Source organism: Saimiri boliviensis, chromosome 12 (assembly GCF_048565385.1).
Source record: "Saimiri boliviensis isolate mSaiBol1 chromosome 12, mSaiBol1.pri, whole genome shotgun sequence".
NCBI classification, from domain to species: Eukaryota; Metazoa; Chordata; class Mammalia; order Primates; family Cebidae; genus Saimiri; species Saimiri boliviensis.
In genome coordinates this window covers 108904700-108932199 of record NC_133460.1, presented here as the reverse complement: position 1 = coordinate 108932199, position 27500 = coordinate 108904700, and the positions used below count along the sequence as shown (strand labels likewise).

The 27500-nt window shown below is 42.5% G+C and overlaps 1 protein-coding gene across 3 annotated transcripts; it reads left to right on the top strand.

Annotated features, from left to right (window-relative positions):
• The first annotated feature begins 6059 nt into the window (after positions 1-6059).
• EEF1AKMT2 (EEF1A lysine methyltransferase 2) lies at positions 6060-25510 on the top strand. 3 transcript variants are annotated; one of them, XM_003922114.4, is made up of 6 exons: positions 6060-6436; positions 7795-7860; positions 9638-9752; positions 12932-13039; positions 18931-19147; positions 25117-25510. In XM_003922114.4, the coding sequence occupies exons 1-6, from the start codon at positions 6327-6329 to the stop codon at positions 25209-25211; spliced, it is 711 nt and encodes a 236-aa protein (XP_003922163.2). In that variant the 5' UTR covers positions 6060-6326; the 3' UTR covers positions 25212-25510. The 3 variants fall into 3 exon arrangements, with proteins under 3 accessions (XP_003922163.2, XP_074239159.1, XP_074239158.1); XM_074383057.1 differs by lacking the exon at positions 6060-6436 and adding an exon at positions 6476-7156 and having other exon boundaries at positions 9638-9756; XM_074383058.1 differs by lacking the exon at positions 7795-7860 and having other exon boundaries at positions 6349-6436; positions 9638-9756.
• The last annotated feature ends 1990 nt before the right edge of the window (positions 25511-27500 follow it).

Here is a 27500-nt window from a genome sequence, read left to right as displayed (position 1 = left end):
TATATGACTGTTGAATGAATAGTGCATGAAAAAGTGGGAGGGTCCCAGGGAAGATAATTGTGTTTGATCAGCAGCATGCTAGAGGGGGACGGAGACAGAAGCAGGTGATAAAAGGTGTAGGCTGGGCCGGGCACGGTGGCTCAAGCCTGTAATCCCAGCACTTTGGGAGGCTGAGGCGGGTGGATCACATGGTCAAGAGATCAAGACCATCCTGGTCAACATGGTGAAAACCCATCTCTACTAAAAATACAAAAAAGTAGCTGGGCATGGTGGTGCGTGCCTGTAATCCCAGCTACTCAGGAGGCTGAGGCAGGAGAATTGCCTGAACCCAGGAGGCGGAGGTTGCGGCGAGCCGAGATCGCGCCATTGCACTCCAGCCTGGGTAACAAGAGCGAAACTCTGTCTCAAAAAAAAAAAAAAAGGTGTAGGCTTGCTAATAAGGAGGTGCCTAGGTTTGCTCACTGAATAAACAATTGGAATGTAGGAGATGAGAGAGGAACGAGAGGCAGATGACTGGGCAAATTTAGGGGCTAAAGGAGAAAAAGAATGAGAAGACGATGTGAGTGGTTGCAGTGAGATTCTGGACTTTGGGCACAGAAAGAGGAGGATAAAGAATTTTTATGCTCTGACCAGGCTTGGTGGCTCACACCTGTAATCCCAGCAATTTGGGAGGTCGAGGCAGGTGAATTGCTTGAGCCCAGGAGTTTGAGATCAGCCTGGGCAACATAGTGAGACCACCAGCTCTACAAAAAAAATGTAAAAAGTTATCTGGGCATGGTGGTGGGCGCCTGTAACCCCAGCTACTTGGGAGGCTGAGGTGGGAAGATTGCTTGAGCCCAGGAGGTCGAGGCTGCAGTGAGTTAACTGATCATGCCACTGGGCTGGGCACAGTGGCTCACGCCTGTAATCCCAGCACTTTGGGAGGCCGAGGCAGGCGGATCATTTGAGATCAGGTGTTCAAGGCCAGCCTGCCAACATGGTGAAATCCCATCTCTACTAAAAATACACACACAAAAAATGAGCCGGGTGTGGTGGCGGGCGCCTGTAATCCCAGCTACTCCGGAGCTGAGGTAGGAGAATTGCTTGAACTCAGGAGGCAGAGGTTGCGGTGAGCCGAGATCATGCCACTGCACTCCAGCCTGGCTGACAGAGTGAGACCCTGTCTCAAACAAACAAACAAAAGAAAATCTTCAGCAAAACACCTATAGTGATACAGCATACTCATGTAGTGATTATGCTTGAAAACTTTATGGTAGATTGCTTGGGTGCCAATCTCAGCTCCAGAATTTACTGTGTAACCTTGAGCAACTTCTATGTGCCCTAGTTAGCTCATCTGCAAAATGAGGCTAATACTAATATCTACCTCATGTGGCTATCTTTAGCAGTAACTGAAATAATACATTGGATGCACTGAACACGATTCTTGGCACACAGTGACAGTTGTATGATTGCTAGCCATCATTTCTATTATCATGAATTAGTTTAAAAGATAAGAGATCTAGGCCAGGTGCGGTGGCTCATGCCTGTAATCCCAGCACTTTGGGAGGTCAAGGTGGGTGGTTCACCTGAGGTCAGGAGTTGGAGATCAGCCTGACCAATGTGGAGAAACCCCGGCTCTACTAAAAATACAAAATTAGCTGGGTGTGGTGGAGCATGCCTGTAATCCCAGCTACTCAGGAGACTGAGGCAGGAGAATTGCTTGAACCGAGGAGGCAGAGGTTGCAGTGAGTCAAGATTGCGCCACTGCACTCCAGCCTGGGCAACAAGGGTGAATGAAACTCCATCTCTGAAAAAAAAAAAGAAAAAAGAAAAAAGAAAAAGAGCAGGAGGTAGGCCGGGCGCGGTGGCTCAAGCCTGTAATCCCAGCACTTTGGGAGGCCGAGGCGGGTGGATCACAAGGTCAAGAGATCGAGACCATCCTGGTCAACATGGTGAAACCCCGTCTCTACTAAAAAAAATACAAAAAAAATTAGCTGGGCATGGTGGTGCGTGCCTATAATCCCAGCTACTCAGGAGGCTGAGGCAGGAGAATTGCCTGAACCCAGGAGGCGGAGGTTGCGGTGAGCCGAGATCACGCCATTGCACTCCAGCCTGGGTAACAAGAGCGAAACTCCGTCTCAAAAAAAAAAAAAAAAAAAAAAGAGCAGGAGGTGAGCTGGGCATAGTGGTTTACGCTTATAATCCCAGCACTTTGGTAGGCCAAGGCAGGAAGACTGCTTGAGTTCAGGAGCTTGAGACCAGTTTGGGCAATGTTGTGAAACCCTGTCTCTACAAAAAATGAGCTGAGCCCAGTGGCACAGGCCTGTGATTCCAGCTATTCGGGAGCCTGAGTTGGAAGGATCACTCGAGTCTGGGAAATTGAGGCTGCAGTGAGCTATGATTGCACCACTGCACTCCAGCCTGGATGACAGAGCCAAAAAAAAAGCCGGAGGTGGTGGGAAAACGAGGGGTTTTCAAGAGGGATGTGCTCAGAGGTGTTGATTGCTGTGGAAAGTCAAGAAGGAGGGTAAAAGCCTGGAACGTGACCCTTGGGTTTGCCAACTGAGAATTGTCTTGAGAACTCTTTGAAGCACAATTTCTGAGGTGTTGCAGTAATGGGGTGCCAGGCTGCAGGGAAGGGAAGAGGGAGGAGACAGGGAGCCACCTGATTGCAGACTCCCTCCATCTCAGGTAATGGGCACTCAGTGAAGGGACTGTGTTTCTATTCTTTTTTTTTTTTTTTGAGATGGAGTCTCACTCTGCTGCCAAGGCTGGAGTGCAGTGGTGTGATCTCGGCTCACAACCTCCTCCTCCCGGGTTCTGGTTCCAGCTGTTCTCCTACCTCAGCCTCCCAAGTAGCTAGGATTACAAGCACGAGCCACCATGCCCAGCTAATTTTTGTATTTTTTAGTAGAGATGGGGTTTCACCATGTTGGCCAGTCTGGTCTTGAACTCCTGACCTCGTGATCTGCCTGCCTCAGCCTCCCAAAGTGCTGGGATTACAGGCGTGAGCCATTAATCAGCCCAGCCAGGGACCGTGTTTCTTGGCACATACTTGGTTCTTCCTAGTGATGGGCAGCTCTGCTCAGATTGAGCTTCTGTACCCTCAGCCAAAAATCCTGTTGCCCTGGGTGATCAGAGGTGGTACCCACAGCCTTCAGGAGTAAACAGCCACAATAATCTTTCCTGGAGCCAGAGAAGGAACTCTATATAAACCGTGGGGTTTTCTGGGGCTCCAAACCAACAACTGTTTACAGCTTTTATCACACAGCAAAAATACCTGAAGTATTAGCAAGACACCAGGTTGAAGGCAGGCTTATCTTTCATGGGTGCTTCTTAATTAGAACCTAAAACTTTTTTTTTTTTGGAGATGAAGTTTCATTCTGTCACCCAGACTGGAGTGCAATGGCACGATCTCGGCTCACTGCAACCTCTACCTCTGGGGTTCAAGCGATTCTCCTGCCTCAGCCTCCTGAGTAGCTGAGATTATAGGTGTGCGCCACCACGCCTGGCTAATTTTTGTTATTTTTAGTAGAGACGGGGTTTCACCATTTTGGCCAGGCTGGTCTCGAACTCCCAACTTCAACTGATCTGCCCACCTGGGCCTCCCAAAGTGCTGAGATTCAGGCATCAGCCACCACACCTGGCTTAGAACCTAAAACTTCAAAGGGCCCACTGACCCCCACTCAAGCTTGCTTTATCTAGCATTTAGATACTAGAAAAGATTAAAAACAACCACTCATCCAGGGCAGCACTAATTGGCAGTGGCATCCAGTGGTTTTATTGCTCTGTAATAAGGTTACTTACTTTCTTTCTTGAACTTATTTATTTATTTTAGACAAAGTCTCACTCTGTCGCCCAGGCTGGAGTGCAGTGGTGCAGTCTTGGCTCACTGCAATCTTCGCCTCCCTGGTTCAAGCAATTCTCATGCCTCAGCCTCCTGAGTAGCTGGGATTACAGGTGACCGCCACCATGCACGGCTATTTTTGTCTTTTTAGTGGAGATGGGATTTTGCCATGTTGGCCAGGCTGGTCCGAACTCCTGACCTCAGGTGAGCTGCCTGCCTTGTCCTCCCAAAGTGCTGAGATTACAGATGTGAGCCATGGCGCCAGACCTTTACTTTAACCACTATGCACATGGCTTCCCATCTGCCTTTTTACCTTACTCTGTCACTAGTGGCTGCCTAAAGATCTCAGAACACCATGTTTAGGAGATGTGCATCCGAGAAGGATTTCTGATGTTGTTTATCTTTAGGGACTTGTTACTGGGCTTCTGTCTGCCACTATGACAGAAATGTGCCTAGCAAACAATTCCTTTTTGTTGGAAGGCAGTCTTGCCAGGGGCCTTTGAGGGCCTTGCCTAGGATATTAGACCAGCAGTAAATATATATATATATATATATATATATATATATATATATATATATATATATTGCTCTGTAATAAGGTTACTTTCTTTCTTGAATTTATTTATTTATTTATGTTAGACAAAGTCTCGCTCTGTTGCTCAGGCTGTAGTGCAGTGGCTGTGATCTTGGCTGACTGCAACCTCTGCCTCCTGGGTTCAATTGATTCTCCTGCCTCAGCTTCTCAAGTAGCTGGGATTACAGGCACGAGCCACCACCACGCCCGCCTATTTCTTTTTTGTACCTTCTTTTTTTTTTGAGACGGAGTTTCGCTCTTGTTACCCAGGCTGGAGTGCAATGGCGCGATCTCGGCTCACCACAACCTCCACCTCCTGAGTTCAGGCAATTCTCCTGCCTCAGCCTCCTGAGTAGCTGGGATTACAGGCACGTGCCACCATGCCCAGCTAATTTTTTGTATTTTTAGTAGAGACGGGGTTTCACCATGTTGACCAGGATGGTCTCGATCTCTTGACCGTGTGATCCACCCGCCTCGGCCTCCCAAAAGTGCTGGGATTACAGGCTTGAGCCACCGCGCCCGGCCTTTTTTTTTTTTTTTTTTCCTAAGACGGGGTTTCACCATGTTGGTCAGGCTGGTCTTCAATTCCCGACCTCAGATGACCCGCCCACCTTGGCCTCCAAAGTGCTTGGATTACAGGCCTCAGTACTTTTGGTAGAGACAGGGTTTCACTGTGTTAGCCTGGATGGTCTCGATCTTCTGACCTCTTGATCCACCCGCCTCAGCCTCCCAAAGTGCTGGGATTACAGGCGTGAGCCACCACGTCTGGCCCTGGACCAGTATTTCATAGCTACTACAGAAAATACCCCAGACTTTTAACCCATAAATGTCTTGTATTATTCTGCAGATCTACCAATGGCCGTTGGACCGAGAGGCAGATGCAATCTCCGGTTCGCGATTTGGGAGCAGTCTTTGAAACACAGTCACCGTCTAGTTCTGGTATGCCACAGGGAGGAAGCACACAGAGCTTAAGGCTTAGACAAGGCCAGGTGCCTGGGTCGAGGCAGAGCTGAGGCTTCGCCAGGCGTCTTCTTGCTTAGCAGTCTTTCTTTTACAACACACTGATCCCTGTGTTCGGCGTATTATGGGGAGTCGCAGGGCATTCCTTACCATGGACATACATTCCCACGTCTACTGGTGACATCAAGTCACAAGAGGCCAGGGTGCAGTTTTCTTTTCTTTTTTTTCCTAGACGGAGTTTCGCTCTTGATGCCGAGGCTGGAGTGCAACGGCGCAATCTCGGCTCACTGCAACCTCCGCCTCAAGGGTTCAAGCGATTCTCCTGCTTCCGCCTCTCAAGTAGCTGGGATTACAGGCATGCACCACCACATCCGACTAATTTTGCATTTTTAGTAGAGACAGGGTTTCTCCATGTTGGCCAGGCTGGTCTCGAACTCCTGACCTCAGACGACCCGCCTGCCTCTGACGCCCGAAGTGCTGGGATTACTTGAGTGAGCCACCACGCCCTGCTCGGAATGCAGTTTTCAAGTCAGACTCCAGCCAGAAACGAAGTTGTCCTCTTCCGGAGGAGCCAAATAACTGGATGGACACTCCCACTGCTTCGCAGACGGGCGCACACGGCGGAGAGGTGAGGGGCTTTCTGCGTTTGGGTAGAGTGGCGTCGGCTTTAGGTGTCCACGGTGGGGCAGTACCTCCAATGGTCCCTGGCAGTCCCCAAGTATAGCCGCGTTTGGGCCTCGACGAAGGGGGTGCCACCAACCCTGGGAGGAAAGCGCAAGGTCAGCGGCGGCGCCAGGAGCAGGGGACAGTGCGGAGGGAGTAGCGTCCCCGGCCCAGCCTGGGAGCCGGGCCTGGAGCAGTCGAGAAGGCGGCCTCCTGCCGCCTAGAGGCGCCGGCCCCTTCGTCCGCTCTGCCTGTGCCCCGTCTCTATGGCGGCCCCAACGGCCGTCCGGGACGGGGAGCGAGATGAGCGCGGGCGCTGACGGCGGCGGTGGCCCTGCGGTGGCGGCGCGGTCGGGCGACGGCAGTCCTGGGGAGGACGGTTTCGTTCCGTCGGCGCTGGGGACGCGCGAGCAGTGAGTGTGACGCAGGGCCGGGGAGGGTGAGCCGTGCTGCCCTGCCTGGGCCCCGAGAAGGGGACTGCGCGGTGGAGACCCTCGGGGGCGTGACGCGAGCAGGGCCGCCGTGCGGGAGGCTCGGGGCTCGGGCAGGGTGGAGTACGTTGGGGTCACCGTGCGCGGCTGACCGACGTTTCAAGGGCTTGTGGGCGGGAGACAGGCTTTGAAGCTCCTGGGGAGGCCTTTTGGGAGTCGCGAACCCGAGGGCCGGGCTTGGGGGAAGCGGGGAGAGGGCGAGGCTGGCGAATGGGGCTAGCTGGCGAGAGAGGGAGACCGAGGCCGAAGTGCCGGGCCTGGGAGTCGAAAAGGCTCAGGGAAGGGCAGGAGGGAGCTGGAAGGGGTGGGAATAACGGAGGATCCAAACGGGGAGCGAGGAGATTTAATGGGGCAATTTGGGGGGAGGGAAAGCGATCTGCCCTAAAACAGACGCTCAGGATTATTAAATGAATTAATGGATGGATGGGTGGATGAATGACGGCAGAGAACAGTTAGGGAGAGGTGACTTGTAGGGATGAGAAGGAGCAGGGATTTTAGAGAATCATTGTAGGAAAAGAGAAGGCAAATTAAAAGAATTCAGAGGGCCGGGCACGGTGGCCCACGCCTGTAATCCCAGCACTTTGGGAGGCCGAGGCAGGGGGATTACGAGGTGAGGAGATTGAGACCATTCTGACTAACAAGGTGAGAAACCCCGTCTCTACTAAAAATACAAAAATTAGCCCGGTGTGGTAGCGCACGCCTGGAACCCCAGCCACTCGGGAGGCCAAGGCAAGAGAATCGCTTGAACTCAGTTGGTGGAGGTTGCAGTGAGCCGATACCCCGCCGCTGCACACTCCAGCCTGGTGTCAGAGCGAGACTCTGTCCTAAAAAGAAAAGAAAAAAGAAAAGGATTCAGAGAAAATTTAAACAGAGGGCTAGAAGACTGGAATAGGCAGAAGCAGATAGCACAGGAAAGAGACTGGGTCTGCAGGCTTGAGACCAGATGTGCTTGTTTCATCAAATTTTGGACTTTGGGTCAGGGACTTAGGGATACATGGACCAATGTCTCTGTATTTTTTTTAAGGCTAAAACTTACTGTTGTGCATCAGATACTGTCCTAAATGCTTTAGATGTACAGTATAAACGTATTCTGCTTGCCCACGTATTAAATTCTTTTACCTCAAGGATATTAAAAGATTGAACTATGTGTACTTATTAGTAACACTAGTGATGTTTTAAACCTCTGTCACAAGTAGTTCTGTAATGTATTAGAAACATACATTTAATTCATAATACAGTTTAATTCAAGAGTCTCGCTTTGCATTTCATTATTTGCGTAGTTGGGATGCTGTCTATGAGAGAGAACTGCGAACTTTCCGAGAATATGGAGATACAGGTGAAATCTGGTGAGTTAGGAAAAGCATCAAGTTGTAATCTAGAAGAGTGTATGTATATGTGTGTGTTTAAAAAAATATGTGTAGCTGGGCATGGTGGCTCACACCTGTAATCCAAGCACTTTGGAGGCCAAGGCGGGCGGATCACCTGAGGTCGGGAGTTCAAGACCAGCCTGACCAAAATGGTGAAACCCCGTCTTAAAAAAAAAAAAAAATGTGATGGCCGGGCGCAGTGGCTCAAGCCTGTAATCCTAGCACTTTGGGAGGCCGAGGCGGGTGGATCACAAGGTCAAGAGATCAAGACCATCCTGGTCAACATGGTGAAACCCTGTCTCTACTAAAAAAAAATACAAAAAATTAGCTGGGCCTGGTGGCGCGTGCCTGTAATCCCAGCTACTCAGGAGGCTGAGGCAGGAGAATTGCCTGAACCCAGGAGGTGGAGGTTGTGGTGAGCCGAGATCGCACGATTGCACTCCAGCCTGGGTAACAAGAGCGAAACTCTGTCTCAAAAAAAAAAAAAAAAAAAAAAAAAAAGTGTATATTCACTAGGGGAGGGACAGCCGGGAGTGGGGAATTGGGGAGGGATAACATGGGGAGAAATGCCAGATACAGGTGATGGGGAGGAAGGCAGCAAACCTCACTGCCATGTGTGTACCTATGCAACAGTCTTGCATGTTCTTCACACGTACCCCGAAACCTAAAATGCAATTAAAAAAAATTATATATTCAAGTGCCTATACCCAAAGAAAGACCGCCTAAAAATCCTGGGAACCCTGGATTAAGTCTCGCTTTAGTGGGTAGATTTAAAGTCTGCCTCTTCTTTCTTTTATTATTATTATTATTATTATTTTTTTTTTGAGACAGAGTTTCGCTGTTGTTACCCAGGCTGGAGTGCAATGGCACGATCTCGGCTCACCGCAACCTCCGCCTCCTGGGTTCAGGCAATTCTCCAGCCTCAGCCTCCTGAGTAGCTGGGATTACAGGCATGCACCACCATGCCCAGCTAATTTTTTGTATTTTTAGTAGAGACGGGGTTTCACCATGTTGACCAGGATGGTCTCGATCTTTCGACCTCGTGATCCACCCGCCTCGGCCTCCCAAAGTGCTGGGATTACAGGCTTGAGCCACCGTGCCCGGCCTCTTTTATTATTTTTTATTTTATTTTTTTGCTTTTTTTAGAGAGGGTATCATTCTGTCATCCAGGCTGGAGTACAGTGGCATGATCATCATAGCTCACTACAACCTGGACCTCCTAGGCCCAAGTGATCCTACTGCTACCGCCTCTTGGGTAGCTTGGACTAATAGCTGCATGCCACCATGCCCAGCAGATTAAAAAAAATTTTTTTGTAGAGACAGGGTCTCACTGTGTGGCCCAGGCTGGTTTTCGAACTCCTGGCCTCAAGTAATCCTCAAGCAATCCTCCCACCTTAGCCTTCCAAAGTGTTGGGAGAATGGGTGTGCGCCCTCTTTTAATAATTCACATTTATATTTGATGACAATAATTCATGCTATAGTTGTCCTTTTTCAATAAGCAATAAAATTTTGAACCACCAACATTTACAAGTATTAATGCTGATATAGAAAAATGTTAATCAGTAACATACTGACCTTGTCTATTCCTGGAGGTGGTTTCTCCTAAATTACAGTTGAGACAAAGCTTAAGCAGTTACAGATATTCTTACTTTCAAATAAGACTTTGAGCATGTGGTATAAATAGCTTAAATGGAATATAGTGGTGACCTTTGCTCTGTATCCCTCAATTATTTGACTAATTCTCTCGTTCTAACAGGTTTGGAGAAGAGAGTATGAATCGACTAATAAGGTGGTTGCAGAAACGCAAGATACCATTGGATGCTTCAGTGCTTGATATTGGAACTGGAAATGGTGTTTTCCTGGTTGAACTTGTTGGTACTTTTAGTATTTGTTTGTTAGAGACAAATTTTAAAATCAAAAATTTTAAAAGCCCTGCAATTGAGGATATTAACTATCTAAATATAAAAGAGTAAAGCAGTCATATTTTGAGAAGTCACATAGTACAAAAGGGAGGCTACATGAATTGTGAGAAAGCACTGAATGAGATCCTAGGGGATCTGAGTCCTAGTCTTGATCCTTCTGGCTGTAGCCTGAACCTTGAGCAAGCTACTGAATTTTTCTAGGCTTCAGTTCTTTTCTAAGGATTGTGACTAAGGTGATTGTGACTAGGGTGTGACACTAAGGTGATTGCTTTTGGTTTCTTGTAGCTCAAAACTCTGCACATCTATTTATACAAAAAAAGTTGACCTTTTGCAATTCCAGTAGGACCTACGTATCTTATCTTGGGTGAGCATATGGTTTAAAAAGAGCATTTTGTCGAAGGAGTTGGGTTTTTGGGTTTTGGTACCCCTTCCACTGTTACATGCCTGTACTGTGCTCTTGCTATACTGTGTGCTCTGGAGGAATTATAAGACTTAGGCTTCATCCTAGATAGTTTTACAGTCTTAATTAGTACATAAAGAAACATAAGAGTGAAATTTGTTGAGTACCACATGCCAAGCGTCATGTTAAGCGTTTGCAACATGAAAATTTGTACTTGAATTGTTTTTTTTTAGATGGAGTCTTGCTCTGTCGCCCAGGCTGGAGTGCAATGGGTGATCTCGGTCCACTACAACCTCCACCTCTTGTGTTCAAGTGATTCTCCTGCTTCAGCCTCCTGAGTAGCTGGGATTATAGGTGCCCGCCACCATGCCTGGCTAATTTTTTGTATTTTTCAGTAGAGACAGGGTTTCACCATTTTGGTCAGGCTGTTTTTGAACTCCTGACCTCAGGTGATCCATCCGCCTGGACCTCCCAAAGTGCTGGGATTACAGGCATGTGCCACTGTGCCCCATCCTGTACCTGAATTGTTTACAATACAATAGAGTATGGACTGACATATAGACAGTTAGTTGTGCTATCACTTGATGCATGCCGTAATATACTGAAAAGAGGGTGATTAATTTTGGAATGGAGGGATAGGGAAACACCTTGGAGAAGTTAATATCCAAGTTGGGCAGAAATTTTAAAGACAGCATGGTGACCTAGTAGAGTGTAAAGAAGAAGAGGATTTCAGCTGATGGAAGTATTTTCTAAAGGCATGAAGACTGAAGCAGTATATTGTGTTCTGGGCCTATAACTAACTTGATAAGTTGAAATACAGAGTATATGTGGGGATGGACAGAGATGAGGATTAAGTTAAAGGTAGGAACCATTTTATGCTTTGCCATGCTTAAGAGCTTCGATTTTGCATTTAGGGTATGGAGAATTTAAAAATGTTTTTAGTAATGGAATACAGTTAGAAAAACTTGAAATAACCCTTTTTGAAACATTGAGATACAGCATATTTCCACTGAAGTGCACAAATCAGAATGAACTGAATTACCAGAAAGTGCATACATCCACGTAACAATCACTTGGTCAAGATATAGAATATTACAGAACTCCCAGAACTCCAGAAATTCCCCTAGAACTCCCTAGCAATTATTATTCCCTCCTTCCTTTTTTTTTTTTTTTTTTTTTTGAGGCAGAGTCTTTCTTTGTTACCTGGGTAGGAGAAGAGTGGTGTGAGCGCAGCTCATTGCAGCCTCAACCTCTCAGACTCAAGTGATCCTCTCACCTCATTTGTTGATTTTTTTTTTTGTAGAGACAAAGTCTCACTATGTTGCCCAGGCTGCCCTTCCTTCCTTCCTTTATTTATTTATTTTTTATTTTTTTATTTTTTTATTTTTATTTTTTTTTGAGACGGAGTTTTGCTCTTGTTACCCAGGCTGGAGTGCAATGGCGCGATCTCGGCTCACCGCAACCTCCGCCTCCTGGGTTCAGGTAATTCTCCTGCCTCAGCCTCCTGAGTAGCTGGGATTACAGGCACGCGCCACCATGCCCAGCTAATTTTTTGTATTTTTTAGTAGAGACGGGGTTTCACCATGTTGACCAGGATGGTCTCGATCTCCTGATCCACCCGCTTCGGCCTCCCAAAGTGCTGGGATTACAGGCGTGAGCCACCACGCCCGGCGACTTGCTAGGTCTTAATGGATTTAGATGTGGCAGTAAGTTAAGTTTTATAGGAAGTAACCACTTAGTAAATGGTGAAGAGCAGGAAGGGAATTTCAGGCTGTACTGTACTTTATAACTTACTTTGTTTTTCATGTTTCCTTTGAAATTATTTTTAGTCTCATTGGTCTAAAAATGGTCAGCCTTGTTAGCAGGTGTGTAAAGACCAGAAGCCACCATGCTTTTGCCACAGACTCACACAGTCTAGATAGGTTAGTAAACACCAAAACTCTCAAGTCCAGTGAGTTAAAGAAACTTTCTTGGGGATACTAATAGCTGCCCACTCTACCTCACAGGTTTTTTGTAAAGATCTAATGGAATGTATGAAATATTTATTTTTTATTTTATTTATTTTTTTTATTAAAGATGGGGTTTCTCCATGATGGCCAGGCTGATGTTGAACTCCTGACCTCAGGTGATCCACCCACCTCGGCCTCCCAAAGTGCTAGGATTACAGGTGTGAGCCACCGCACCCGGCCTTGAAATATTTTTAAAAATGAAAAAGTATTGTTTTGAATACTGAAAAAACAAAACAAAACAGAAAAATGAAAAAGTAATATACAAATGTAGGGTGGTTAAAAATCACATGGTGGAGAATTGCATAATGTATAATTACACTGAAGGGAAAATTTAAAAATTCATAGCTTATTACATTTGCATTGATTTTATTCATATAACTTAAGTGGGTTAAGTAAAATTTATGACAAATTTATGTGTGAATTGGAAATTATCGGCATCAAAAATTAATGTTACCTTTTTCTGCCTAAGGGCTTATACATCTATTTTCATTATTTTCAAGAACATGAATTTCCTTTTGGAAAAGAAATAAAATATTATGAAAACAAAGGCTTTGTCACAGTATATAAACTTTCAATTTTTATTTAGAGTCTACAATAAAATTAAAAAATTATGAATTATTGGATTATATGTCATGTTCTCTATAACAAAAATAACTCCAGTCCTATAAAACATCATATTAAAGCTTTACCAACTAAAGTAAAAAATTATTTCTCTCTAGGCAAAATTTGGCTTCTCTAATATTACTGGAATTGATTACTCTCCTTCTGCAATTCAGCTTTCTGGAAGTATTACAGAAAAAGAAGGTTTTTCCAACATTAAGTTAAAGGTAACTATTATTTATATTACTATAAAAGTTATAATAGAAGTTAAATGTTTCTAAAGTATATTAATTGACATGTTTTATTTATTTATTTATTTATTTATTTATTTATTTATTTTGAGACTGAGTTTCACTCTTGTTGCCCAGGCTGGAGTGCAATGGCGCGATCTCGGCTCACCGCAACCTCCGCCTCCTGGGTTCAGGCAATTCTCCTGCCTCAGCCTCCTGAGTAGCTGGGATTACAGGCACGTGCCGCCATGCCCAGCTAATGTTTTGTATTTTTAGTAGAGATAGGGTTTCACCATGTTGACCAGGATGGTCTCGATCTCTTGACCTCGTGATCCACCCGCCTCGGCCTCCCAAAGTGCTGGGATTACAGGCTTAAGCCACCGTGCCCGGCGATCAGTGATTTTTTTTTTTTTTTTTTTTTTTTTTTTGAGACGGAGTTTCGCTCTTGTTACCCAGGCTGGAGTGCAATGGCGCGATCTCGGCTCACCGCAACCTCTGCCTCCTGGGTTCAGGCAATTCTCCTGCCTCAGCCTCCTGAGTAGCTGGGATTACAGGCATATGCCACCATGCCCAGCTGATTTTTTGTATTTTTAGTAGAGACGGGGTTTCACCATGTTGACCAGGATGGTCTCGGTCTCTTGACCTCGTGATCCACCCGCCTCGGCCTCCCAAAGTGCTGGGATTACAGGCTTGAGCCACCGCGCCCGGCTGATCAGTGATTTTTGATATTACTATTGTAATTGTTTTGGGGCACCATGAACTGCCCACATAAGATGGTAAACTGAATGGATAAATGTTGTATGTTCTGTCTGCTCTATCTACTGGCTGGTCTCCTATCTATCTTTCTCCCTCCCCGTCAAGCCTCCTTTCTCGGACATGGCAATATTGAAATTAGGCCAATTAAAAACCCTACAGTTGGACGGGCATGGTGGCTAATGCCTGTAATCCCAACACTAGGAGGCTGAGGTGGGCAGATCACTTTGAGTTAAGTAGTTCGAGACTAGCCTGGCCAACATGGTGAAACCTCTGTCCACTAAAAGTTCAAAAAATAGCCAGGTGTGGTGGTGTACACCTGTAGTCCTACCTACTTGAGAGGCTAAGGCGGGAGGATCACCTGAACCTGGGAGGCGGAGGTTGCAGTGAGCTAAGATTGTGCCACTGCACTCCAGCCTGGGTGGCAGGGGGAGACTGTGTCTCAAAAAACAAAAAGAAAAAAACAAACATAAGAAATGAACAACCCTCCTCCCCCCTGTCAATACAGTGGCCTGTAAGTGTTCAATTGAAAGGTAGAGTTAGCCGGGCGCGGTGGCTCAAGCCTGTAATCCCAGCACTTTGGGAGGCTGAGGCGGGCGGATCACGAGGTCGAGAGATCGAGACCATCCTGGTCAACATGGTGAAACCCCGTCTCTACTAAAAATACAAAAAATTAGCTGGGCATGGTGGTGCGTGCCTGTAATCCCAGCTACTCAGGAGGCTGAGGCAGGAGAATTGCTTGAACCCAGCGGGCGGAGGTTGCGGTGAGCCGAGATCGTGCCATTGCACTCCAGCCTGGGTAACAAGAGTGAAACTCCATCTCAAAAAAAAAAAAAGAAAAAAAAAAAAGAAAGGTAGAGTCACACATCTCTCACTTTAAATCAAAACCTGGAAATGATTAAGCTTAGTGAGGAAGGCGTGTTGAAAGCTGAGATAGGCCAGAAGCTAGGCCTCTTGTGCCAAAATTTAGTCAATTTGTGAATGTAAAACAAAATTTCTTTAAGGAAATTAAAAGTGATATTTCAGTGAACACATGAATAATGAGAAAGTCAAACAGCCTTACTGCTGATACGGAGAAAGTTTTAGTGGTCCAGGTAGAAGATCAAACCAGTCACAGCATTCTCTTAAGCCAAGGTGTAATCCAGAGCAAGGCCCTGACTCTTCAGTTCTGTAAAGGCTGAGAGAGGTGAAGAAGCTGGAGAAGAAAAGTCTGAAGCTAGCAGTAGTTAGTTCATGAGATTTAAGAAAAGAAGCCATCTTGGCTGGGCATCGTGGCTCACACCTGTAATCCCAGCACTTTGGGAGGCCAAGGCAGGAGGATCACCTGAGGCCAGGTGTTTGAGATCTGCCTGGCTAACATGCTGAAACGCTGTCTTTACTAAAAGTACAAAAAGTTAGTCGGGTATGTTGGCGGGTGCCTGTAATCCTAGCTTCTTGGGAGGCTGAGGCAGGAGAATTGCTTGAACCTGGGAGGTGGAGGTTGCAATGAGCCAAGATTGTGCCACTGCACTCTAGACTGGGCAACAGAGTGAGACTCCATCTCAAAAAAAGAAAAAAAGAAAAAAGAAGCCATTTCCATAACATGAAAGTGCAAGATAAAGCACTAAATGCTGATGTAGAAGCTGTAGCAAGTTAGCTAGGAAATAACCAGTGAAGCTGGCTAAACAGCACACAGATTTTCAATGGAGATGAAACAGCCTTATATTGGAAGAAGATGTCATGTAGGAGTTCCATAGCTAGATAGGAGAAGTCAGTGCCTGGCTTTACAGCTTCAAAGGAGAGGCTGACATTCTTGTTAGAGGGGCCTAATTCGGCTCATGAATTTAAGTTGAAGCCAATGCCCATTTACCATTCTGAAAATCCTAGGGCCCCTAAGAATTATGCTAAATCTTCTCTGCATGAGCTCTATATAAACGGAACAAAACAAAGCCTGGATGATGGCATATCTGTTTACTGAATATTTTAAACCCATTTTTGAGACCTACTAGCCCAAAAGAAAAAGACTCAAAGTAGCACTGATCATTGACAATGCATGAATTCACCCAAGAGCTCTGATGGAGATGTATAAGAAAATTAATCTTGTTTTTATTCCTGTTAACACAGCATCTGTTCTGCAGCACATGATGAACCAATAAGTAATTTTGACTTTACAGTCTTAAATGTGTTATTTAAGAAACGCATTTCATAAGGCTATAGTTGTCATAGATAGTGATTTCACTGATGGATCTGGGCAAAGTAAATTGAAAACCTTCTGGAAATGATTTGCCATTCTAGATGTCATGAACATTTAGAAGTCATAGGAGGTCAGTATATCAACACTAATGAGTTTGGAAGAAGTTGATTCCCACCCTAGTGGATGACTTGAAGAGAGGTTCAATATTTCAAGTGGAGTAATGAACTGCAAATGTAGTAGAAGCAGCAAACTAGAATTAGAAGTGGAACCTGAAGGTGTAACTGAGTTGCTGCAGTCTCATGATAAAACTTGATCAAATAAGGAGTTCCTTCTTATGGTGGACAAGCAAAGAAGGTGGTTTCTTGAGATGGAATCGATTGGTAAAGATAAAGTGAACATTATTGTAAAAGGATTTTGAATATTCCATAAAATTAGTTGATAAAGCAGAAACAAGGTTTGAGAGCATTGACTCCCATATTGAAGGAAGTTCTGTGTATACAATGCTATCAAACAATATCATGTGCTCCAGAGAACTCTTTCATAAAAGGAAGAGTCAATCGATGCAGCAAACTTCATTATTGTCTTATTTTTAAAAATTGTCACGGCCACCCCAGCCTTCAGTAACCATCACCTTGATCAGTCAGTCAACAGGCATCGTCATTGAGGCAGGGCCCTCCAGAGAAAAGATTATGTCTTACTCATGGTTTACATGATGGTTTGCTAGTTAGTGTTTTTTAACAATAAAGTATTTTTGGGGGGGATGGAGTCTTGCTCTGTTGCCCAGGCTGGAGTGCCATGGTGCGATCTTGGCTCACTGTAACCTCTGCCTCCCAGGTTCAAGTGATTCTCCTGCCTCAGCCTCCTAAGTAGCTGGAACTACAGGGGCGTGCCACCATGCCTGGCTAATTTTTTGTATTTTTAGTAGAGACTGGGTTTCACTGTGTAGCCAGGATGGTCTTGATCTCCTGACCTTGTGATCTGCCCACCTCAGCCTCCCAAAATGCTGGGATTACAGGCATGAGCCACCACACCCGGCCAATATAAGGTATATTTTCATACAGGGACCTTTTCTATTTTGTTTACTCATTATATCCAGTGTCTGAAAACTACCTGACAATAGATGTCCACAAAATATTTGTTGAATAGGTGAAATTTTTATATAGGCATTTAGGATGAGGAAGCTTCTTCACAGTTAGTGCTCAGAGTGATGGTCATTATTTTGCTTCAGGTATAATGAATACTTTGAATATGCGGGAAGGGAGAAGACCCATCCTCCAATATATATAAACACAATATATACATTTTTAAGTCATTAAAGGTTTTAGATTAAACATGATTTACAATTACTGTATTAAATTTGTGTAATTGTAAGCTAATTGCCAAATTATTTTTTCAAAATAACTTCAGAATTTTTATTGGTAAATTGTGAATATTTTATAAAATTGAGGCAGATTGCTGTTTCAGGTGATTATTATGTATCAAGTTATTGACAGTGAATGAGATGCTGATGTATGACTTTAAACATCTAAAGAGCATGAAATGTACCAACTTAAGTTACTACAGTTTAAAAAAAGTTGTTTAATTTCTTGGGCCAGGCATGGTGGCTCACGCCTGTAATCCAAGCACTTTGGAGGCCAAGGCGGGCAGATCACCTGAGGTTGGGAGTTCAGGACCAGCCTGATCAACATAATGAAACCCTGTCTTCTAAAAAAAAAAAAATTAAAAAAGAAAAAAAAAGTTATTTAATTTCTTAAGCTTTATGCCATTCCATTCATTTTATCCATTAGTAATTTTGTAAGCTGCTAAGACCCAATAACTTATTTTTTATTTTTTATTTATTTATTTTTTCTTTTTTGAGACAGAGTTTCGCTCTTGTTACCCAGGCTGGAGTGCAGTGGCGCGATCTCGGCTCACCGCAACCTCCGCCTCCTGGGTTCATGCAGTTCTCCTGCCTCAGCCTCCTGAGTAGCTCGGATTACAGGCATGTGCCACCATGCCCAGCTACTTTTTTGTATTTTTAGTAGAGACGGGGTTTCACCATGTTGACCAGGATGGTCTCGATCTCTTGACCGTGTGATCCACCCGCCTCGGCCTCCCAAAGTGCTGGGATTACAGGCTTGAGCCACCGCGCCCGGCCCTTTTTTATTTCTTTTTAAAAATAAAGACGGTGTTTCACCATGTTGGTAAGGCCGGTCTTGAACTCCCAACCTCAGGTAATCCACCCACCTTGGCCTCCAAAGTGCTTGGTGTGAGCCACCTCCAGGTGTGAGCCACCACGCCCAGCAACTTTTTTTTTTAAAGGCTGGTCAATGAAGCAGTGATAATAGAGAAGGAAGAGAGAAATCTGTAGCTGGTAGTGATCGATGAGTTGTAAACACCACTGCACTTGGACCAGCCAAGGCCCAAGAACTTTTGATTTACCGTGTTTATTTTAGGTTGCACCAACTAGGAATATAAGCTAAAAATCTTCCCATAGCTGAGTGCTGTGGCCACATCTGCTTAGGAGGCTGAGATGGGAAGATTGCTTGGCTCAGGTTTTCAAGTCTATCCTGGGCAACATAGCAAAATTTCTGTCTCCAAAAACTCTTATTTCCAGTGACGTGAGTTCCAAATAAATTGTCGTTTTTAAGAATGTGTCAGATATTCTGCTTTTTGACAGAAACAGGTTTTTCATAAACTAGGCTTGTTAGCTTCTTACTCTGCTAGTATTATTAGGGAATATGGCTGGCTTTGATTTGTAGAGATTTGGAATGTTCAGGAAATATAAGTCTCTCTTATCTTGGCTTTAGTGATCTGGGAATGAAGCTCATAAAAGTTAGCTATCAAGTTTAAAATATGTTTATTATACGTAAAATGTTATTATAATTAATGGGTCCCTTTATTAATAACCTTTTACATGTTGTCACATTCTATAAGGATTGTGTTTTAAATGTTCTCACATAGACATTGACTTTTAATATAGGTAGAAGACTTTTTGAATCTTTCCACACAGCTGTCTGGATTTCATATTTGTATTGACAAAGGGACTTTTGATGCCATCAGCCTTAATCCTGACAGTGCAATTGAAAAGAGGAAGCAATATGTGAAATCTCTCTCCAGGGTGTTGAAAGTAAAAGGCTTTTTTTTAATAACGTCATGTAATTGGACCAAGGAAGAGTTGCTAAATGAATTCAGTGAAGGTAAATGACTGTGTGGTGTTTAAATGTGTGCTCACCGCAGGTTTCATGTACTTAGGTTTTCTCCCCTCTTTGTGTTACAGTGTTTTGCTTTTCTGTTTGTGGGAATTGCCTGCTTTTTTCTCTGTTAATGACTTTGACAATAACATTTGACTGTATATACAAAGCACAGAGAAATAACATTGGTTGACATTTAGAGATCTTTTAAAAAATTTTCCACGAAATCCTGGCTTAAGTACTAAAATTTATGAGTCTGTAAAATTAAGGTCTCAGCCTGGGCAATGCGGTGAAACCCCGTGTCTGCTAAAAATACAAAAAATTAGCTGGAGTTGGTGGCGTGTGCCTGTAGTCCCAGCTACTTGGGAGACCGAGCTGAAAGGATTGCATAAGCCCAGGAGGTGGAGGTTGCAGTGAGCCAAGATCGAGCCACTGCATGCCAGCCTGGGTGACAGAGTGAGACCCATCTAAACAAACAGGCCGGGCGCGGTGGCTCACGCCTGTAATCCAAGCACTTTGGAGGCCAAGGCGGGTGGATCACCTGAGGTCGGGAGTTTAAGACCAGCCTGACCAACATGGTGAAACCTCGTCTTAATTATTAAAAAAAAAATAATAAAAAAAGTAAACAAACAAGCAAAAAATAAATAAAAAATTAAGTTCCCTATTTGAGCTATACAATCTTTTTTTTTTTTTTTTTTGAAATGAAGTTTCACTCTTGTTGCCCAGGCTGGAGTGCAATGGCTCGATCTCGGCTCACTGCAACCTCCGCCTCCCAGGTTCAAGTGATTCTCTTATCTCAGTCTCCCGTCTATCTGGGATTACAGGCGCATGCCACCATGCCCAACTAATTTTTGTAGTTTTAGTAGAGATGGGTTTCATCATATGGGTCAGGCTGATCTCGAACTACTGACCTCAGGTGGTTGCCTGCCTCGGCCTCCCAAAGTGCTGGGATTATAGGCATGAACCACCTTGCCCAGCCACAATCTTTTATTTAAGGTATATAATCTATTATTTATAGACCCAAACAAAAGCACATATATTGTACTTCTGACTTCAGTGGACTGATTTACTGGCAAATCCATAATAATGCAAATAGAAGAAGTACTTTTGTCTTACAAGGTGAGAGTTTTAATTTTATAGATACTTTAGCTGTCTTGCCCTAGTGGTCATTTAGGTATTCAGAGATTATAGAACAGTTCTTGTTTTCAGAGGCTATGAAACAATTATTTTTAAGATTACACAGAATTAAAATATATGGAATTTATAGAAGATTCTGGTGCTGAGGCAGGATCCTTTTTTGCCTAGTTAGCAAAATGTAATTAGTGCAGTGTCTACTTAGGGGGAATCTTGTGAGAAATGAGAATCTGTAATCTACACACAGAATATTTTGAGTTCTCTGGCAGACTGTTCCTTGCATTTTTAAAGAAATATTTTATCTGCCAGTTTATTCATGTAGTGCACAGCCATTTCTGGGAATGTATCTTGAGAATCCACAGATATTTGCTTGTTTTCTCCTTAGAATCCTTTCAGATTAGGTTTTTCTCCTCCCTTTTCTTTTTTATTCCAGATCCTGTACTTTTTTTTTTTTTTTTTTGATAGAATAGGAGAAATTTTCAGGGTGGAGTCTTGGGTAAATAATATGGTACTCAATATTTGGTTAAATTTTGAATCTCAGTTGTCACAAGCTAATGGGAGGTGAATTACCTCAAGAGAGTAGTTTACTGGGCACCATTATTTATAACCGCACTGCATATACCTTATTTTAGAGTTTGTTTTCGTTTTAGTATTAAGGGAACAGGCTGGGAGAACACCTAACACATGTCCTTTTGTGTGTGTTCAGTGGCTTTGACAGATTACTTAACGTAAAACCTGAAGTGTTTGAGGCTTGAAATGCGAGCTTATGGCTTCATTACTGTTGCCTCTGGAAAACGAGAATTATATGTGATTTATTGTCTTTTATTTCATGCCATTTATTTTATTATCCTCCATGTTAAATTTGTTTCCTTTAGAACTGTTGAGGCCCTGTATCAATAGGCTTTTCCCCTTCCTGAACCTTGACAGTTTTAATAAATGCTCAGAGTTACACTGTGTAGGGCAAGTTTCTTTTCTGGTTTTTAAATACAGGTGTTCTTTTTTACTCCTAGAAACAGCAGACAAAAACATATTTGTCTGTCTTTGTTAATGAGGAACAGACTTTAGCCTGGTTAGAGTACTTAAAAATGTGTCTGTGTCTGAAAACTATTGAGTAAACTCTTTATGTTCAATTTTAGAGCTAAATACAGTATTTAAGCGAAATGTTATAATGGGAAACGTTATATAAATAGTTATATGCAATTTAAAACATTTTGTAGGTATTAGTCCCTTAGAAAATGATATTTGGAGTTAGATACGGGGAAGTAACAGAATGCACTGCTGCATGCGTCACTGCAAGAGGTCTTGTTTCTGACTACTCAAATTGGCTGCCACATTCTCCTTGTATAAAATAAAGCTTGTTTCACCAATCTTTTAAGGTTCTTTTCTTATTTGAAATATAAATGTTCATAAAACTGTTGAAACGGATCTTTCATTTTTTTCCATGATACCCTTGATTATACAAATAGTTTGTGTTATCATTTGTTTTGGTGAGGGTTACCTGGAACCACTTGCCCGTGTTCTAATTTGATGTCCAAGGGACTTGACTTTATGGCAGCGAAAGAACGAAAACAGTAACAACCCATCTAAGTTTAGAAGTAATTTAAAGGAGTCTTTCTGAACCTATTCCGGTTTGGGGAGCTGTCCTTTAAAAGAAAAAGTAATTCAAATTTATTATTTAAATAATTGAAAAATATCAATAACATCAACATATAAATATACAGATTAAAATAATTAAAACAATTTGTTTGCCATCAGTGGAGTACAACCACTGTTAATATTTTTAATGTATTCTGTCTTGAAATATAATAATTCCAATTCTGTAGGGTTAGTTCAAGGAGTTAAAAAGTTAGTCCTGGAAAAATTATACAGACAAAAAGTTTGTATTATTAAACATCCAAAGCATTTGTAAAATTTTTGAAAACAAATATGAGTGTATAACTATGTATGTACCCAACATAATGCCTGCATTTTCCAGCATTAAGATACATCATATTATTTTATTAGAAGGAATGTCCTAATTTGGAAGTTTTCTTACAGTAAGCCTTTAATAAGCATTTTAATATTTAGTTATTTATATTTGGTGAAATTAGATGAAGAACATGAATTAGGATGTATAATGAAACAGTATGGTAGACCAATTGATGCAATAATATAATTTCTTTCTTTTTTTTTTTTTTTGAGACAGAGTCTCTCTATTTCTCTGTTGCCCAGATTGGAGGGCAGTGGCAGGATTTTGGCTCCCTGCAGCCTTGACTTCCTGGGTTTAAGTGGTCTTTCCACTTCAGCCTCCTGAGTAGCTGAAACTACAGGTGTACATCATTATGTCTGGATAATTTTTATATTTTTAGTAGAGACAGGATTTTGCCATGTTGTCCAGGCCGGTCTTGAACTCCTGGGCTCAAGTGATTCTCCCACCTGGGCCTCCCAAAGTGCTGGGATTAGAGGCCTGAGCCACTGCACCTGGCCAGTATACATTATTTTAAACATTTTTTTTCTGTTTACAAGAGTTATTTGAGCTCAAAGCATGGAAATTTAGAAAATACAGAACCCCACCCTTGCCTCAAGGAAAAAAAAAAATTCCAAAACTAATAGATCCATCAATGAGGGAAAACCTTGATTGGCATTTTATTTTACTTTTTAAAATTTATTTTGAGACATAGCCTGGTTCTGTTGCCCAGGCTGGAGTGCAGTGGCATAATCTTGGGTTACCACAGCCTCCCATCACCTGGCAATCTCCCACCTCAGCTTCCCAAGTAGCGGGGACTATAGGTGAACAGGTGCAGGTCACCACAACAGCGTTTTTTTTTTTTTTTGTATTTTTTATAGAGATGGGGTTTCACCATGTTGTCCAGGTTGGTCTCAAATTCCTGGCCTCAAGAGAGCTGCCCACCTTGGCCTCCCAAAGTGCTGGGATTATACCATGCCTGGCCCTGGTTGACATCTTAGTAAGTGACCTTACAGCTTTGTTTTGTTTTTAATCAATTAATTACTTTTTTGAGATGAAGTCTTGCCCTGTCGCCCAGGCTGGAGTGCAATTGTGCGATCTTTGCTCACTGCAACCTCTGCCTCCCGCGTTCAAGCGATTCTCCTGCCTCAGCCTCCCAAGTAGCTGGGACTATAGGCGTGAGTCACCACGCCCAGCTAATTTTTTGTATTTATAGTAGAGACGGGGTTTTGCCATGTTGGCCAAGCTGGTCTCGAACTCCTGACCTCAGGTGATTTGCCTGCCTTGGCCTCCCAAAGTGTTGGGATTACAGGCATGAGCCACTGTGTCTGGCCTTTTTAAAGGCAAAATAATAAAACATTTTATTTTATAGTTTAGAAAAATAAAACACTACATCCCCCCTTTTTTTTTTGAGATGGAGTTTCACTCTTATTGTTCAGGCTGGAGTGCAACCTCCGTCTCCCAGGTTCAAGCGATATTCCTGCCTCAGTTTCCTGAGTAGCTGGAATTATAGGCATGTGCCACCATGCCTGGTTAATTTTGTATTTTTAGTAGAGATGGAGTTTCTCCATGTTGGTCAGGTTGGTCTCAACCTCCTGACCTCAGGTGATCCTCCTGCTGTGGCCTCCCAAAGTGCTGGGATTACAGACATGAGCCACTGCGCTTGGCTGGAAAACACCATATTATCTTATTTGGAGCTTTACAAAATCTCGGTGAATTTGATGGGAGTGGGGGTGGGCATCGGTATTACTAAGTAGCCTCTTTGCATAGAACTCAGGATCATGGTAGAGGTAACTTGATAGCCTATCTCATTTAGTAAGTGGTAAAGCTGAGACTTGCACCTAGGATTTTAGATTCCAAGTTAATTTTTTTTAAAACTATACTGTGATGCTTTGAAAATTATTAGTTCCTTGTCTTCCAGGCCGTTTATTAATTTAGTTTGAGTCTTCATTTTTGTTATAAATTATTGTTTTTAATTCTGCTGAAATACATATAACATATCATTTTATAACCATTTTTAAGTGTACACGTCTGTGGTATTAAATACACTTAAATTTTTGTGCAATTGTCATCACCATCCTTCTCCAGAACTTTTTCATCTACAAATTCATTATATTTCCATGTTATTTTGCCTTTCTGTATTAAATGCTTTTATATGTGTAGTGTGAATTAATTAGATTACTACATATAAGTCACTCAAAATAATGCCTGGCACATAATAAGAACTCAACACAGGGCCAGGCGTTGTGGCTCACGCCTGTAATCCCAGTACTTTGGGAGGCTGAGGTGAGTCTACACTTGAGGTCAGGAGTTCCAGACCAGCCTGACCAACATGGCGAAACCCCATCTCTACTAAAAATACAAAAAATTAGCCAGGTGTGATAGCGTGTACCTGTAATTCCAGCTACTTGGGAGGCTGAGGCACGAGAATCGATTGAACTCAGGAGGGAGAGGTTGCAGTGAGCTGAGCTTGTGCCACTGCACTCCAGCCTGGGTGATGGAGTAAGACTCCGTCTCAAAAACAAACACACAAACAAAACTCGACACACGCTAGCTGCTTCCTACAACTGAGGTGATAGAGGCTAACAGAGATACAGCTTTGCAGGGATGATAAACAGAAGTGGAGGAAATGGGATGTGAATGGAAAGCCTGTTTTTTGCAATTTGTTTTTGGTCTTGTCTTTTCCTTGTTAAATTCAGAGTGATTTTGGGTGTGCATACATATGCTGTATGTACGTAGTAGAATTGAAAAATTGTGAAATGAAATTCAGCACAGTATAGAGTTTGGAATCATCGTTTTATAATGGGTTTAAAAGTACAGTGTTAATACATGTATATAAATAAATGTAACTATGAGATTCAATCTTTAATCAAAGTATTTTAATTTTGTCTGACAGGATTTGAACTTTTTGAAGAGCTGCCAACACCCAAGTTCAGCTTTGGAGGCAGATCTGGAAACAGTGTAGCAGCGTTGGTTTTCCAAAAAATGTGACTTACTTGGACAAATTCAGGTAGCTACACAGAATCTACACAGCAAAGTTACCCTGACACAGAAAATCCATGTGCAAATAAATGCTTAGTAAGAACACAGGCTGCACATGTTGAATAGAGTATAATAGATTGGTAAAAGAAAATAATAATCATGAGCACCTAAGTGGTTAGATTTTAGAGATCAGTCAAGAATAATTTTCTTTTGTATTTGAAATGTAAATACTTTTCTTTTTGATTAAAAAATTTCCCGTAACTGCTAAGCAGTTAAAAACTTTAAAGTAGTAAATGAGTTTATAGAAAGCATGTGTTCTTGATTTTTGTGCCTTCGTAAAGTTGAATATAACTATTTATGAAATTTGACCAAATTATTCCAGCACCAGAATAAGCAGCAAACAACTTTCTTAGTATTTTGTTAGACTATTTATGAAATATAACAAGAAATGCTATTTTGTGTTGGATAGTGGTTATTTTTAAAATTAATTAATACCTGAGAAGAGGCCTCTTATTTTTATGTATATAGTTAAACAAAATTGGAGAAATGTATCAGTTGCTCAAAAGCTATCAAGACTGCATTTTGTAGTGGTGGTCTTCTACACACTATAAGGGATAAACATGTAGTAGAAGGAAAGAGAACTAAGGAATATTATTATTTGCTAGCGTTATGTTGTCTATTAAGTAATTGAATCTTTTCAATATCTTCTTGAGGTATATATTGCTCCTTTTTGTTTGTACCTGTAAAAAAAGGAAACTTGAGAGAAGTGATGTCACTTTGATGAGGTCAAACAGTACAGGATGGAGCCAGGATTTTTATCTGGGACTTTAAAACACATTCTCTTCTCCTAGCATATTCTGTCTCACAGGTGCTAAGTCTCTGCTTTATAGCATTTACAGTTCAGCTGGAGACCTATGGTTATTACATATGAAGTTCAGTTAGAAAAGATGGGTACAGGTAGTTATTTTGTTAGTGTCCTTCTGTGGAGTTTCAGAATAGCAGTCAGCTAACTCTGTCTCATAGCATCCTTCATTACTTTTCCCCATCTCCCTACTCAGAGACTTGCCTCTATTAAGAATTTTGTCATTCTTCTGTGAAAGGGCAATGTAAGTTATATAAGCCTGCAGCAATACATCCGCAAAGATGTTCTAGTTGGTGGCTAATTTAGCAAGAGAAACAGTTTATTAATGTTTTTGAAGATAAGGCATATTCATACTTAATACCATTTTGTATTTGTGGTAATATTTTAATATTGGAGCCACAATCCAAATTTTTACATAATTTTTTGATGATTTTCAACTTCGTGGGCCTGTTGGGTAACATAACTAACAGAATTTTTGTTTATTTGGCAAATGTTACTCCGGTATTGAATAAGTCTTAACATTATGTCCTTTTTCTTTTTGGGGAGGGGTAGGTGGGGGAGTGAGTTTTAGATTTAGATCCACATTGTTCAGCCATTAAGACAAGATAATTGAAGACATGTATGTGGACTTTAAAGAAAAATAACATTTTTTGAAAAGCTTTTATTTTCAACATGTAAAAAGTGAGAAATTACTTCAAAATACATGCAGTTTAAAATTTTTGCAAAAATGTGTTGATTTTATAAGATAGCACATCCTTTTTTTTTTTTTTAAGTAAAGATGGGGTTTCACCATGTTGGTCAGGCTGGTCTTAAACTCCCAACATCAGGTGATCCGCCCACCTTGGCCTCCAAAGTGTTTGGATTACAGGCGTGAACCACCACGCCCGGCCAATAGCACATCTTAAAACTGTAGAAAATTTAATAGTTTTTGAGATCTGGTCTTTGTTGTTTTTTTTTCACGTAATATTCTTTTATTTCAAGTACAGTTAAGTACCCTTTTAGGATTTTGAGTTAAGTGTATGCTATTTTAATACACTAATCCTACAGACTAGGCTTTCTGTGTGACTAGACTGAGATGTTGAGTTTTATTCACAGAAAGCTTGGAATGGTTGTTGAAAAGCTTTTTGAGTCACTATTTGGGGCATGTTTGTGCCATTTGCAAAGGTGAAGTTTTTTTTTTTTCAATCATAGAGCTTTTGATAAGGTTAGGAAAAGGAAGTTGTCATCTCTTCTTCTTACTCTAATCCTCCTGGAAGCTAGCCTCTTTAGGACTAAAACCAGAACAAATAGAAGGTTGAAAAATGCCAATGAGAAATTAATATTTTCACATAATACCAAACTGTTAAAAACCAGGTCAGCAAATGTCTCCCAGTTCCTGAAACAAACCATAAACACATTATTTAACTTAGCATTGTTAAATTGTATAAGTATGTGGG